This window comes from Mesoplodon mirus (assembly GCF_964341445.2).
Source record: "Mesoplodon mirus genome assembly, chromosome: 4".
Lineage (NCBI taxonomy): Eukaryota > Metazoa > Chordata > Mammalia > Artiodactyla > Ziphiidae > Mesoplodon > Mesoplodon mirus.
Window position 1 is genome coordinate 53491887 of NC_138979.1, and position 16608 is coordinate 53508494.

General features: G+C 38.3%; 1 protein-coding gene across 3 annotated transcripts; it reads left to right on the top strand.

Annotated features, from left to right (window-relative positions):
- The first annotated feature begins 307 nt into the window (after nt 1–307).
- LACTB (lactamase beta) lies at nt 308–15516 on the top strand. 3 transcript variants are annotated; one of them, XM_082617311.1, is made up of 6 exons: nt 308–726; nt 1148–1214; nt 2709–2899; nt 3187–3538; nt 4443–4608; nt 14743–15516. In XM_082617311.1, exons 1-6 carry the CDS (start codon nt 364–366, stop codon nt 15272–15274), a joined length of 1671 nt encoding a protein of 556 aa, XP_082473437.1. In that variant the 5' UTR covers nt 308–363; the 3' UTR covers nt 15275–15516. The 3 variants fall into 3 exon arrangements, with proteins under 3 accessions (XP_082473437.1, XP_082473438.1, XP_082473439.1); XM_082617312.1 differs by lacking the exon at nt 4443–4608 and having other exon boundaries at nt 14743–14980; XM_082617313.1 differs by lacking the exon at nt 14743–15516 and having other exon boundaries at nt 4447–4602.
- Nucleotides 15517–16608: the final 1092 nt, after the last annotated feature.

Sequence of the window (16608 nt, forward strand, 5' to 3'; positions counted from 1 at the left end):
AGTGTTAAGTGTTGTTAAGGAGGCGTGCGCACTGGGGGTCTAGGTGTGGCGAGAGCTCCCATGGGGACGGGGACTAGGAAGGCTTCTCTGAGGAGGTGACACTTGATCTAAGGGGAGGCAGAGAAGGAAGAGTGTGTGTGTGGGGGGGGGAGAAAGATGAAATATCAAGAGCCGAGGCAAAGGAAAAGAGGAAGGACTCGATGCGATCGGCGCTCCGGCCATCGGGCCTCGACTGCTAGGGCCTGAACGCGGTCACCGCCCCCTCCCCTCCTCCCCTCCTCCCCTCCTCCCCTCCCTTCCCCGCGCCTCTGCCGCCCGCCAGGCCTGCGCGAGCTCTGAAGCTGCCGGCTCGCCAGAGACGCCATGTACCGGCTCCTGTCAGCCGTGACAAACCGGGCCGCGACCCACGGGAGCTGCGCCTGGGGCTGCGGGCGGCGCGCAGCTCACCAGCGCGCCGGGCTGCCGCCGATCGGCCCCGGCTGGGTCGGGGGCCTCGGGTTGGGTCTGGGGCTGGCGCTCGGGGTAAAGCTGGCCGGCGGGCTGAGGGGTGCGTCCCCCGCGCCGCCCACCGCGGCCCCAGACTCCGAGACGCTGCCTCAGGCCGAGCCGCTGCCGCCGCAGGAGCAGCCCCTCGCCCAGTGGTCTCCGCAGACCCCGCCGCCGCCGCACTCCAGGCGCTTTGCCAGAGCCATCGACCGCAGCCGCGACCTCCTGCACAGGATCAAGGTGCGGCGACGGGGGGCGTAGGCGGCCGGGAACCCAGCGCCCCACCGCCGGCGTCACCCCGGCATTAGGCCGTTTGGTGGTCATCTCTCGGGGAGAGCGGACGCCACCCCGGGCGGCTGGATGCCCGCGGTCGGCTTCCGAGAAAGACTTCCCGTTTCCCGACCTCCCGGCCACGGTCAGACGCTCTCGGGGGGTTGCCCAAGTCGGGGCGGAGGTCACGGCCCGCCTCGCGGTCCGCCCCTTCCCCTCAGTGCTCCCAGCGGGCACACCCCTCACGGTTAACGGCCGGCCGAGCCGAGGTGGGCGGGGCCTGAGCCGAGGTGGGCGGGGCCCCGAGCCGAGGAAACCCCACCAGAGGAAGGCGCTGGCGGACGTGCGAGGGATTTCGGCCTTTGACCTGTTCTTTCCCCTTGGCTCTTAGGATGAGGTGGGCGCACCGGGCATTGTGGTTGGAGTCTCTGTAGATGGAAAAGAAGTCTGGTCAGAAGGTGGGCTCAGAATAGTTTTATTTATTGGCTTGTTTTGTGCCAGTCGGTGAATGGAATCTTGATGTGTTACTGTTTGGCGTGAATCCCATGAAGTGCTGCTCAGTTTTAATAAAACCATACATAACTGTAGAGAAAACTAACAAACTAAAGAATTGGACTTTCTATAAACAGCAAGGTTTAAAGTGTGACTCTGTTGAGTAAACTGAAGTCTTAAAAATGGTTTGTTGCATTGTTCTCAAAGTGGTGTATAGAACGGTCTGTTAACTGCACATTTGTAGATAACCCTTATGACTAGATAAAACGTCAGAATTTAATGTTTTTTTTTTTTTAGTTCGGTCAACAATTTACTGAGTCCCCCATTCTGTAAAATGCACTGTACTAAGAACAAGGGAGGGATATATATGATTCCTTGTCCTTAATGAGCTTACAATCTACTTTATTAGTTTTTTGTTTTTTGTTTTTTTTACTATGCAGAGGTGTCAGCTATTTTTTCAAACAAAAAGCTAGAAGCTTTGGAAGAGAGACTTCTAATCATTTTATGATACTTCTATCAAAGCATTTTATAATTTGATTTACTTTTTCATTGCACACAAATTGGTCCAACTCATTACAGCAGGTTTTTAGGAACCCAACTTTTAGGAAATGTTGTTTCAGACATCATTTAGAGGAAGTAGTACCTTTAGAAGTTGATAGGAGCAGTAAGGTTTTGAATTTAAAGAAAAATGATTCTTCCTTCAAGTCTTAAGTGTACCCCAATCAACATTTATGACAGATATTGTAATCCAAAATTATATAAAAGTCAGCTCTATAGGTAAGGGCTTTGTTTTTATGCAGATATTTTTCAGCATAATTTACATTTACAAGTGAAAATAATTATTGTATGCCTTTTTGTTCTTTTCAGATCTCAGTTCTTTGTATGTCTCAGATTTCCACATCTTTATCCTGTAGAAGATGAAAACAAACTTAAAATATTTTCTAGAAGGAGCTTTAAATTAGCAGTACATTGTTTTTCTTCTGACTTGCAGCTGAATTAAATTGATGATTAACTAGGTTGAGTTTGCAGGGCATCTTTTCACATTTGTTTTTATTGGTTATTTTAAGGAATTCAGTAGAAACTCACTCAAAAATCAAGAATAAATGTAATCTGAAGAACAATGATATTTTCTTTAAAGACTGTAGAGTAACTTATTTAAAATGTGGAATAACCAAATTGTATAGATAAGCTAAGAAACATTAGTAACTGAATCAGAAAATTACTGTTGTGTACAGTGTACAATTTCAGTTTAGTTATAAGGTTAAATTGTTAGGCTTACTGTTGTCAGTATTGCTAAGACTCATCCCTTATATGTTGAGTTTTAATTAACTTATACAAGTGGAATATCTTTTCCTTTAGATAAACACATAGAATGTTTTAAGATAGTATTATTACAGTTTTTGAAGACTCCTTTGACCATGAAGCCTATTAATAGTGACTTTTTGCTTTTTTTCCCAAAGGTTTAGGTTATGCTGATGTTGAGAACCGTGTACCGTGCAAGCCAGAGACAGTTATGAGAATTGCCAGTATCAGCAAAAGCCTCACCATGGTTGCTATTGCCAAATTGTGGGAAGCAGGGAAACTGGATCTTGATATTCCAGTACAACATTATGTTCCTGAATTCCCAGAAAAAGAGTATGAAGGTGAAAAGGTAATAAATCTCGCAGTTCATTTTTCTAATGACATTTAAGTGGTTTAAAAGCTTTCATAGGATTCTTTGGTTTGTTTTAATTATTGTTAATGGATTAAAGTTTTGTTTTAACCAGATGATAACCGAGTGGGTATTTTTCTGAAATTTGAGGCTAAAGGTGTGTACATGACACATTATTCTAGCAGCAGTTTAAAATGGAAAATATTGCTGAAACATTATTCCAGGGCTACTAACTTTTTATTACGCAGTTTAATATTGTAATTGAATTTTCATGTTTTTACAATTAGGTTTCTGTCACAACAAGATTATTGATTTCCCACTTAAGTGGAATTCGTCATTATGAAAAGGACATGAAAAAGGTGAAAGAAGAGAAAGCTTATAAAGCCTTGAAGATGATAAAAGGGACTATGGAATCTGACCAAGAAAAAGAGTTAAAAGTAAAAGGAGGCAAAAGTAATGAAAAGAATGACTTTGCTAAAGCTAAGATAGAGCAAGATAATGAAGCCAAAGGCCGAAATTCAAAACCTTGCAAGAAAAAGAATGATTTTGAACAAGGCGAATTATATTTGAAAGAAAAATTTGAAAATTCAATTGAATCCCTAAGATTATTTAAAAATGACCCTTTGTTCTTTAAACCTGGTGAGTGTTAATTTTTTCTTTTTACAAAGTCATCATTACTGAAGTATTAATTTTCAGAAAATGCAAAATGATGCCATCCTGAGTGCATTCATTGTGGTTGATGATTATGGCATGGGTGTTGTTGTCAGTTGTTTGCTTTTTTGTCTGTAGTTCTTAACAAAGCCTAGCATCCAGGCAGCTAGTTGTTCATTGGAGGCTACCTAAACATTTAGAGGATTCTCAGCATCAAGATATTCATGGAAAAAATTAAATATTGGAATAATTCTCCAAATAAAATCTAAACTGAAGTCGGCATGATAAAGCATTGCTAATATTTTAGTATTTCATTAGTATTTAACTTGTTCAACTTCTTTTGTGCTTTCATTTCTTAAAGAAATTAGTATGCATCAACTAAGATTTATTTCCCAAAAAGCTGATCTATAAAAATAACTTTTTCTGTATATTTTTTGACATGATGCCTACTGAAACCACTTTATCTTTAAATTTATTGCAGGTTTATGTACTTGTATTCCATTTTCATTTTAAAACTTGTTTGTGGGAATTCCCTGGTGGTCCAGTGGTTAGGGCTCTGTGCTTCCATGGCAGGGGGCACGGGGTTCGTCCCTGGTTGGGGAACTAAGATCCCACAGGCTGCGCGGTACAGTCAAAAAAAACAAAAAACAAACAAAAAACTGATAAGTATATGGATCATCATTTTATTCTTGTGTTAGAGACATGAAATAAGCAGGGCCACTGCAAAGTTGACTAAATTTGTTAATATATCATCCATGATCTTTACCTAAATGCTAAAGTAAAATATTCCAGTTTTAAAGATATGCCAATTTTCAGTGGGAAAATATTTTACATGTTTTTAAATAATAATGAAGCATTTTCTTTTTTTTCCCCCTTAAAATGATGTCTCAAGGTAGTCAGTTTTTGTATTCGACTTTTGGCTATACCCTATTGGCAGCCATAGTAGAAAGAGCTTCAGGATATAAATATTTGGACTATATGCAGAAAATATTCCATGACTTGGATATGCTGACAACTGTGCAGGAAGAAAATGAGCCAGTGATTTACAATAGAGCAAGGTAAATGAATACCTTTTGGTGTGTCTGGCTGTATCACATCTTTACATTGTTATCAATTTAAAGTCACATTTTGCTTGTCTCCATTCCAAAATCAACTTGCCACATTTTGGGAGCTTTTCTACATGTCTATTTTTCCACCTATAATGTAAGGAAAATAAAATATATTTTATTTTTCAAATACACATATATTTGAAGTACCCCAAGAGCCTTAGGTGAAAGATAGCAATAATAATTTAAGCACATGAATAATTAAACCAAAATTGCACCCATCACGGGCATCTATAATTTGCTCTTCCATCATCCCTTTTTTTGCGTTTTCGTTAATGCTTTATTTACCTTTTATTTTTTTAATTTTTTTTAATTTTGAAATTATCTCATACTTATAGAAAAGTTACACAAAGTAGTACAAAGAATTTTCATATACGCTTCAACCACATTCCCCACATGTTAATCATTTTACCACATTGCTTTATCTGTCAGTCTCTATGTTATTTTTTTCTTGGCCGTTTGGAAATCATTTGCAGACATGGTGCCCCTTATACTTAAATGGTACCCATAAATACTTGAATGTGTATTTTCTAAAGATAAGGACATCCAGGAAATTAATATCAACACAAGGTTCATATCAAATCTACAGACCTTATTCAAATTTTGCCAGTTGTCCCAATAATGTCCTTTATAACAAAAGGAAAAAAACTTTTTTTTCTGGTGCAGAGTCTAATATAAGCTCACACATTGCATTTAGTCGTCAAGTCTCTCAGAAGTCACATGAGTTCAGTTTGTTCCATTACTGATGATGGTAATTTTAAACACTTTGTTGAGGTGGTATATACCAGGTTTCCCCACTGTAAAAGTTTGAAAATCATTTTATTGAAATATATCAAACTAAAATTTTATCATAATTTTTACAAGTAATTTGTAAAAAAATTTCATTGGAAGAGAATTTGGGGACTAAAGACTAACATGAGTTTTACTGTTATGGTGTTTTCTTTTCCATTTTACTCTTATTATTATTTGGTTTGTTAGAAAGGTAACAACACATTTAACTGTTTAAGTGCTGTTACTTTTACTTTTTACGTTTCCATTAGAGAACATGCTTTACAAATGGCTTAATGGTACTTGACTAGATGAAATGGTAGATTTTGTAGCTTTATCCTCCTATCCCCATACTAGTTTAGTTCAATTTTCTGTTGTATTTAGTTAAATTACCATTTTAAAATTACCAGCTTATTCAAAAGGATCAAATATGCATTGCAAATCAGCCTGAAAGAAGTTTTTTTGAACCTAAAAGAAATTAGGTTAGCAGCAAGCAATGAATTTTAATTTTTAAATGGCCTGTAGTTTTTTTATTTGGGGTGTTTTTTTTAATATTTATTTATTTATTTGGTTGAGCTGGGTCTTAGTTGTGGCAGGCAGGCTCCTTAGTTGCAGCTTACGGGCTCCTTACTTGCAGCTCACAGGCTCCTTAGTGTGGCATGCGAACTCTTAGTTGCATCATGCATGTGGGATCTAGTTCCCTGACCAGGGATCGAACCTGAGCCCCCTGCATTGGCAGCATGGAGTCTTAACCACTGCTCCACAGGGAAGTCCCTGTAGTTTTTTTCTTTTTTATTCTCTCTCTTTTTTTTTATTGAAGTGTAGTTGATTTACAATGTTGTGCTAATTTCTGCTGTATAGCAAAGAGACTCAGTTATACACATATATACATTCTTTTTTTATATTCTTTTCCATTATGTTTTATCCCAGGAGATTATGGATACAGTCCCCTGTGCTATACAGTAGGACCTTGTTGTTTATTCTAAATGTAATAGTTTGCATCAACAAACCCCAAACTCCCAGTCCATCCCTCTCCCTTCCTCACCACCCTTGGCAACCACAAGTCTGTTCTCTATGTCTGTGAGTCTGTTTCTGTTTTGTAGATAGGTTCATTTGTGCCATATCATATCATATCATGGTGATATCATATGGTATTTGTCTTTCTCTTTCTGACTTAACTTCACTTAGTATGATAATCTCTAGTTGCATCCATGTTTCTGCAAATGGCATTATTTCATTCTTTTTTTATGGCTGAGTAGTATTTCATTGTATATATGTACCACATCTTCTGTATTCATCTGTTGCTGTACATTTAGATTGTTTCTATGTCTTGGCTATTGTGAATAGTGCTGCTATGAACATAGGGGTGCATGTATCTTTTTGAATTACAGTTTTATCCAGGTATATGCTCAGGAGTGGGATTGCTGGGTCATATGCTAACTCTATTTTTAGTTTTTTGAGGAACCTCCATACTGTTTTCCATAGTGGCTGCACCAACTTACATTCCCCAGCAACAGGGTAGGAGGATTCCCTATTCTCCACACCCTCTCCAGCATTTGTTATTTGTAGACTTTGTAATGATGGAAATGGCCTGTAGTTTTCAACCACTTCAGACAGTGTTTATTATTTTTAGGTCCAACATTATATTCTACTGGAAAGCATAAGAAAAAATGACATATACCTGAAGTTGTCAGTTGAATCTAGAAAAGATTCTCTAATAAAGGTGGCATAGACGCATGACCTTATTTTGATTCAAATCTAGGCATTTGATAACAGATGCCTACACTTACATATAAGGGAGAATCATTGAGCCTCTTTTCTCAGCTGAAAATTAAGGCTCCATGAATGTGCAGACTGCAAGGCAACTATCATTTGCTGTTTTCTTAATAAGTGATTAATTTATGATGCACAGAAATCAAAATATGGCATATGATGGTGAGTTAATTTCATTTTATCTCCCATTCTTTGAAAAAGGCAGTGGGTTTCTGTTTCTACTTTTAAAAGTTCCTGTCAACTCTGGGTTTTTTCCTTAGGTTTTAGTTGTGCCCAATGGTGCTAAAGGGGTAAGTGATTCATTTTAGGTAGATTAAATAGGCTGAAGAAATAAAATAGGACACTAAAAGAAGAAGGAAATATGTTACCAAGGAAAATGTTCTATTTGCTTTGTTTTTATTTTACTTGATAAAATATCTGTTTGGGCCTCTAAAGCTCAACTCTGATTCTTTTTTTATTTTTGTAGTAATTATTTCAAAAGAGCTTAGTAATTATTTCACCAGCTTTGGGGAGAAGTTCAGGGACTAAAAGAAATCTTCTCAAAGATGTGTGTTTTAAAAAAAAAACCTTAAAGTAAAATTTACTAAATGCATATGTTTCTGTTCATTTGTTTTATGGTACCATTGTACAAGAAATAAAGTTTCCAGCAAAAGTTTGCAGCTTTGTTGTCTAGTCTACTGACCCCTTGGAATAATCATAAATTAAATATGTTTACATTATCTTTAGAGTTACTGTATCCCAAGAGTAAATATTTATCATCTTTATCATTTCTCTGTATGTATGTGTGTATGTTTAAAATAGTGCCTCCCAGTGCCGGTCACCTGTTTAAGGTATTTAAGGTATTCCCCCAGAATCCCACTCCAAAATACTACTTACATTTCTTTGGCCAGGATTTTAGCAACAGGCTACATTCAGCTGTAAGGAATGCAGAGAAATTAGTTTTTAGCTGGGTGCACTGTTGTCCTGAATAAAACTGGGGTTTCTTAAATGGAAGAATAGGAACATTGATTCTGTATTTTAAGTATACTCTGTATAGGCAAGTAAACTAAATAACTCTTTAAGCAAAGACCACAGGGGAATGGAGTGAATGTTCTTGCCACTGAAAGACATTCAGTTTGTTGATGGGGGAATCCTTAGTCAGTGCATTAGCTTATTATTAGACTCTGTTCATATTTTCTCTGTGTTTGGCACAATACTTGCAACAAAATTCTCTTTCATAGCTGGATAGGACCAAAATCAAATAAAATGAATGTTTTCTGAAGGGTTTGCTATATTTTGACAGTATAGATATGGTCTTTACCTTCTCTTATTATCTTAATTATTATTTATTATCTTTATTTTCTAGAGTATCTTCTAAAATTAAGCATTGTTCCTTATGAAGCTCTTTTTTTATGCCTTTAGCTGATGGACTCTAGTAGTAGGTTCAGTCCATGTTAATGCTAAATGTTAGAGTGGGATTGGGTGTTTATAATATGCATTTTAACTTCTGTGGTTTTTTTAACTTCTCATAGCAATAAAATACAAAGTGATGCATAATTGTAAAGGCATTTAAGAAGCTTTTAAAATTTTATTTTGAATTTATAAGTTTGTAGATGTATATTTCTGTGATAATATAATCTTGTGCAGAAACTAGGGATTCTTAAATAAGTAGGGAGAGGCTGTTTGTCATCTGGCATCATTTCATCAATTATTCAGTTACAAAGATGTCCCAGTAACTTAAGAACTTGTGTCTATAATTCCATTCTTTTTAGTGCAGACATTCCTTAAGAATTTGAGATAGTAAAGTTATCATTCAGCTGAACAAAATTATTTTCATGAGAAGTCATTAATTTGTCCTCTGTGAAAAGGAATCAAAAGATTAAAGTCTGAATTTACCTTTTTAAAGTTTAGAATTCTAGATTAAAGTCTAAAATTCTCCATAAATTTATATTTTAAAAGAGGAGTGACTGAGTCATCCTAATTTCCAGCCTTGATGTAGGTGCTTTGAAATGCTTTATTAAAAGTTGCACAAAGCTGATTATTAACCAAAATAGATTGGTAGTTCTCTCCTACTTTACAAACTTGGAGTTCACTCTAATAAATATATTTCTCAGTGAGAAAACATTTTTGTTATTCTGTTATGTGGCTTCTTTGAGATTTGATTGGCTGGAAATACAAGTGTAATCAGAATTGGGGCAGAAAGTAATGGGGACCTAAAATACAGGAGTGGCCATAGGAATGGAAGGAGGGAGAAAGGTTGGACAGAAAGCTGAGGTTGAATGAGGATTTATCATTATTGGATATGAGAGATTTGAGGGCAAGAGAGGCAAGAAAGGTTTTAATGGAGAGGAGAAATATACGAAGGTTCAGAAGAGAGTAGTTTTGGACATGTTCATTTTGAGAACTGAGTAGACTACGTATCAAATCATTGGTTCTCAGGAGAGCATATTAAGATCCTCTGTAGACATTTTTCTTTTTTTTAACCTCCAGAGCACATACCTGTGGTCACTACTGCTTCACCCAATATTATGACTTGGACTTTTGGGGGACATATAAAAATCTTGACAGAAGAAAGAGGAGTCCTTTTTCAAATTATATATGCCCACTGTCCCTTTAAAGTTATGAATTTTGAAGGGAGGGATGAGGCCCACTGCTGATTCTGATAAACAACATTGAGAAAAGAAACAAATCTGAGAATTATTAATGCTAGTAGAAAATCTGATGGTAAATTTGGAACAGAGTTTGTGATACAGCTGCAGTTTTGTAGTTATCTCTGTATAAGAGAAGATCTGGGACACTGGAACCACTGGTGATTGGAGGGATACGGGGAATCATAGGATTGAGAGTGAGAAGAGAGAGTGCAAAGTGGCCTGCTGGGAGTGTCAGCGAAGTGCTGGGTCACAGTGCTACAGGGGCAGTTAGAATGAGGACCATAAAAAGGGAATTAGAAGATCTTGATAACCCACAAGAGAACTGTTTAGTAGAGATGGGGGAACAAGCCAGGTTTTACGGAATTGAATGAATGGAGAGGGTGAGTGCATGGAAACAGCAGGTGTGGACTGTCTCATGTAGTTTGGCAATAAATGAGAGTGAAAGGACTGGTAGCTGGAAGCTGTAACAGGGGTAAAATTAAAAAGAAAAGGTTTTTTTTTCCTTAGGATATAGAAAACTAGAGCATTTTGTGAACTAAGGTGAAGGAGTCAAAATTCGTAGCATGGCGCAGAAAGTCCTTTGTGAGCTGTGCCCTGTCCCATATCTACTCCTCCGGCATCACCTTTTAAAGCTCTCTGCTTCAGTCAAACTGAACTATTTTGCTCCCCAGCAAAGTGAGGAACCATTTCAACAAGGCTAGCTCTCACTAGTGCTCAGGATTCCTCACATCCATCTTGCTAGTCATCCCACAACCTGTTACTCAAAGCGATATTGGAATCACGTGGGAGCTTGTTAGAACTGCAGAATTTGGGGCCCTCCCCAGACGTACTGAAGCAGAATCTGCATTGTAACAAAATCTCCAGGTGATTCATAGGGTGCTCTGAAATTTAAGAACTGTCCCACAAGATTATTGGACAGTTAGCCCTTTGAGAGCAGCCACGGGTGTATGGTTTTTCCTTTCTCTCCAGTGCCTTGCAAGGGGTCTCTATTAAATACTAGCCAACAAATGATGCTTTCATGTGTTCAACATATTGAACAAGTACTTAGTGGATGGCCAGTACTGCTCTAGATAGGGGAAGCATCAATGAACCAGGTAGATAAGATTCTTGCCTTTATGAAACTTACGTTCTATAGGAAGAGACAGACAAATATGTAAACTAAGAATCTCAGATATGAGAAGAAAATAGAACAGGGTGATGGGATATAGAGGGAGAGGATGTTAGTGGGGAGATCTATTTAAAATATATTGGTTTTAGGCCATGTTTGTTGAGTTGAAACATGAATAATAAGGAAAGCTAGTGTGCCTTATTGCAAATACAGAAAGAAGTCTGGCATGAAAGAAGTAAGGCAAGATGTTGTACGTGATGAGGTCAAATAGGTAAGCAAGGGCTAAATTATACTGGACAATGAGTATCAATGCCTTTAGACCCACTGCCTCTTAATTTAACAAATATGTTATAACACCTCCTTTAATATCTGAAATGAAAGAGATCATATAACCTATACTCAATACTCTAACTAAAATATAAAGAAGAAATAAAAGGAATATTTATAATTTATAATAAATAATAGATATCTCAATATGATAATGTTTACTCACAACAACACGAGAAGACATAATAAAGTCAACTGCAACTTAATACATAAAATTACTTTAAATGTGACAACAAAATGCAGACCAATACAGGTTTATTGCATTGGTGCTTCAACTCATGTTCTTGGTGGCTAACTCTGGCTAAAATTTTGAGCAAAATAGAGTGTGATCTTCAATTTTCACAGTGGTTACATTCAAGAAAAATAAATTGTAGAGTACAGAGTACTTCGTATTTACATATAAAATGGTGAGGGTTCTAGGCTCAGCTAGTTATAAACAGATTCTTTACTTACATGGGTATCTCGTAGGATAGTTGATCTCACAGGATATAGGAGAATGCACCACTGTGTGGGACTTTGCCATACACCACAGGACATTAGGACCCTTGGGCCCCTATCCACTAAATGTCAGTAAGAGCCCTCTAATAATTGTGACAACTAAAAAAATGCCTCTTAAAAACAATAGGAAAATTTTTAAAAATTGGATGATGATGTAAATGCATTTTAAGATAAAGATGGGAGTTTCTAACTCACTTTGGATGGCCTCAATCTTCTCAGTAAAATGACTGGGCCTGAGATAGGGCAGAGGACTGAGGGTGGAGGAGATTGGGAATACCTATTATGAAGAGTATACCAAGGAGTACCCAGGAAAAGAATAAAAGGATTTGAGAACAGCAGTAAAGACCCTTAGCAAGAGAATGAATTTATACCAGTCAGCTTTGTTATATGAATTCCTGGAGCCTTTCTTGATAGATAAGGGGTACCTAGATTTATTTAGGATTGATGGATTGTTGTAGTGTTAGTTCAAAAGAGGGCTAATGAGACCACAGCTGAAATAGTTGAAACGGCTGATATAGTTCAGCCTAGAAGAGAAAATCAGGGGAAACCACTGGGAACTAAAAGACCTGGGAAAATTGGGACAACTCAAGGGGGATGGTTGAAGGTCCCATTGAGGGCAGAAAGCAGGTTCATTTGGAGAGCTGGAAGGGTTGGAAGTCATAGTCCTAGGAAGAAATGTCTGAGTTTGAGACCTTAATGATAAAACAGTTTAAAGTGATGGTGAGATTCAGGTCTGACAGTGCTTATGAATAGCCAAGTTAGGATGAAGATGAAGGTCATTACGGGTGAGACTGTCAGAAACTGAAAACCTAAGAACACCATTTTTTAAAATAAATTTATTTTATTATTTATTTTATTATTTATTTTTGGTTGCATTGGGTCTTCATTGCTACGCGCGGCTTTCTCTAGTTGTGGCAAGCAAGGGCTACTCTTCGTTGTGGTGCGCGGGCTTCTCTTGTTGCAGAGCACGGGCTCTAGGCACGTGGGCTTCAGTAGTTGTGGCATGCAGGTTCAGTAGTTGTGGCTCACGGGCTCTAGAGTGCAGTCTCAATAGTTGTGGCGCACGGGCTTAGTTGCTCCACGGCATGTGGGATCTTCCCAGACCAGGGCTCGAACCTGTGTCCCCTGCATTGGCAGGTGGATTCTTAACCGCTGTGCCACCAGGGAAGCCCTAAGACACCATTTTAATATGAAACTTGAAAGGAATGAGGCTCATGAGCCAAGTGTCCTTTTTTTTGTTTATTTTGTGATTTCATTTCATGTACCTAATGTTTCTGGTACCATCTCCTCATATTAGAATGGAAACCCCATGAGGTTATTCTCTTTTGTTTACACTTTATCCCAACATCCAAACAGTGCCTGGCACATAGTGAGTGTTCCATCAATAACTGTTGAACGCTTGAATGAATAACAGCTACCATTTATTAAGTACCTATCAGAAATATGCAAAGTGCTTTATACATTTATTTCTAACTCTGCAAAGTAGATGTTTTTGTCCCCATTTTACAAATTAGGATGGAAGCAGAGAGGCAATAGACTGCCTGGATTTTAATCCATCTCTGCCTCTTAAAAACTCTGTGGCTTTGGACAAGTTATTTATATTCTCTGTGCCTCAGTTTCCTCATCTGTAAAACAGGAATTATAATATTACCTACCTCCTAACATTGTTACAAGAATAAATTAGCTCATACTTATATAGTTCTTAGAACAATGCCTGGAACATAGTAAGAACTGTATAAGTCAGGGGTCCCCAACCCCCGGGCCACGGACCGTTACCGGTCTATGGCCTATTAGAAACTGGGCCGCACAGCAGGAGGTGAGCGGCGGGCGAGTGAGCGAAGCTTCATCTGTATTTACAGCCGCTCCGCATCGCTCGCATTACCGCCTGAGCTCCGCCTCCTGTCAGATCAGCGGCAGCATTGCATTCTCATAGGAGCGCGAACCCTACTGTGAACTGCGCATGTGAGGGATCTAGGTTGCGCGCTCCTTATGAGAATCTAATGCCTGATGATCTGAGATGGAGCTGAGGCGGTGATGCTAGCGCTGGGGAGTGGCTGCAAATACAGATTATCGTTAGCAGAGAGGTTTGACTACACAGAGACCATAATAAATCAACTGCTTGCAGACTCATATCAAAACCCTATCAGGGAGTGGCAAGTGAAAACACGCTCAGGGCTCCCACTGATTCTGCATTATGGTGAGTCATATAATTATTTCATTATATATTACAATGTAATAATAATAGAAATAAATTGCACAATAAATGTAATGTGGTTGAATCATCCTGAAACCATCCCCCCTCCTCCCCGGTCCGTGGAAAAATTGTCTTCCATGAAACTGGTCCCTGGTGCCAAAAAGTTTGGGGACCGCTGGTATAAGTGTTTGTTAATCAAATCAAATAAGCATAGCCAGTAAGGGTGAGAGTTGGGATTCAAACTGAGATTTGCTAACTCCTGCTTCTTCCACTACACCAAGAAAGTACCACATCACATCATTATACACAGTATCTCTATGTATTTTTAACCAGGAGAAATAGTCTCCTTACAAATATTAACCTTATTTCTGAACATCCCCATATGTACATTTTCAGTTATAAAATTTACATGTGGCACATGATTCATTGAGCCCAGGGACTGAAAATGTCTACCAAACATTAGGTGTTTCTGCATGTGCACAGGGAAAATATATATCATGTGTAGTACTAATCAGTACATTTTTTACAGGTATTAGAAGTTTGATACACTTAGCATGGGCAAGCCTTGCCAATAGAAAAAACAACCCACTTTCTCTACTTTAATTACTCAGTTATCTCTGTTTCATTTGATTTGAATCATACTGAAAATTAGTGGTTAGTTTCTGAGAAAGTATGTTCACTACAGTGAAATACAATCTGTCTCATGTATACATTTTCCTATTCATCTTCATGTATAAAGTCAATAATAGACAATCAAATTTTTAATGACTATTCTTATTTCATTTTAGATTTTATGTTTACAATAAAAAGAGACGTCTTGTCAACACACCTTATGTGGATAACTCCTATAAATGGGCTGGTGGTGGATTTCTGTCTACAGTAGGTGACCTTCTGAAATTTGGGAATGCAATGCTGTATGGTTACCAAGTCGGGCTGTTTAAGGACTCAAATGAAAATCTTTTACCTGGATATCTCAAACCAGAAACAATGCTTATGATTTGGACACCAGTGCCTAACACAGAGATGTCTTGGGATAAAGAGGGTAAATATGCAATGGCATGGGGTGTTGTGGAAAAGAAGCAAACATATGGTTCTTGTAGGAAGCAACGGCATTATGCCTCACACACTGGAGGTGCAGTGGGTGCCAGCAGTGTCCTACTGGTCCTTCCTGAAGAACTGGACGCAGAAGTTATAAATAACAAGTGTCCCCCAAGAGGAACAGTTGTTTCTATCATATGCAACATGCAGTCTGTTGGCCTCAACAACACTGCTTTAAAGATTGCTCTGGAATTTGATAAAGACAGATCAGACATGCCTTAACATCACAGGTGCATAATGAGCCGTTATGGTTTTGTTTTTGTTTGTTTGTTTTTTTGAAACATTAAAGTCCCCCAATACATGAGATTTTAAAGAATAAATTTGTAATAGAGTATAATTGAATGCAGAGAATTATGTACCTCTAATTGCTTAATTTTGTAATTGTCTTTTATTGTAAGATGAGTTCTTTATACTCAGGGAAGTAACTATATTTTTACTTTTTGAAAAAAGTGTTAATTCTTGAAATAAAATATTCTGATAAAAATGTACTTTTTAAATGTGTAATATAGAGAAAATCTCATTTGACTGGAACCTCATAATATTGTTCCTTTAATATGACAGCAGAAACAAGATTATGAGACATGGTATATTAGTTATCTATTGCAGCTTCAAAGAACACAGATTTATTATCCCATGGTTTCTGAGGCTCAGGAATTCAGGAGTAGATTGGTTGGGTGGGTCTGGCACCAGGGTCTGTAATGAGGTTTCAGATAAGATGTTGTAGTCTTCTAAAGACTTCTCTGGTCCTGGAGGAAATCCTTCCCAAATGGCTCATTCACTCACAGATCCTAAGACCTGTGAACTGAAGATGTTATTTGTTCCCCACATCCAACCAGACACAGGTTGGCAGCTGCTTGATTAGTACTCAAGGCTTGAGAATAATTCTTGGCTCCTGGCTGTGTTCTCAGAGCTCTTAGTTCTGCCCTCTGAGTTACTGTGTTTTTCATGAAAGGCAATATGTGTTTGCATCCGAGTAGCTTTCTCAGCCTGCTTTCTGCTTGTACAAGTTTGAGGGTCCAAAGGGCTCTTTTGTACTCTCCTTTCAGTCTAAGTTAACAGTCTTCCTGCTAATATAATTTTTAAAAACTTTGTGAGTCCCATTGAGGTTCTTGCTAATCTCATTGAGGTTCATGCTAATAAACAAAAGCCATACCCAAAAATCTCTTCAAAATATACCCCTCTCTAACTTGGAATTCTGCTGAGACAATTGGAGAAAACACTGTTAAGCTTCTATTAAGGCCTATTGTTTAAATAGCTTTCGAGGCACCATCTTGGTTCTTTCCACAGTCATAAAGGGTTTTATAGTCATACCCTCAACTTCGTCTTTAGACTGTTTTTTTCCTGGAAGTACCGTAAATTTCATCTTTGCTTTGAAATTGTTTCTTAATTTTAGCATCTTTTGTCATCTGGGGAGTCTGGGAACTTTCCAAACCATCAATTATTGATTCATTTTTGTTTAGTAGTCCTTCCTTTAGCTTCTCTCTCTCCTGCTTTTTAGTATAAGCAACAGGAAGAAGCCAAGAGTCAACACTGTGTCTGGAAATCTCAGCTAGATT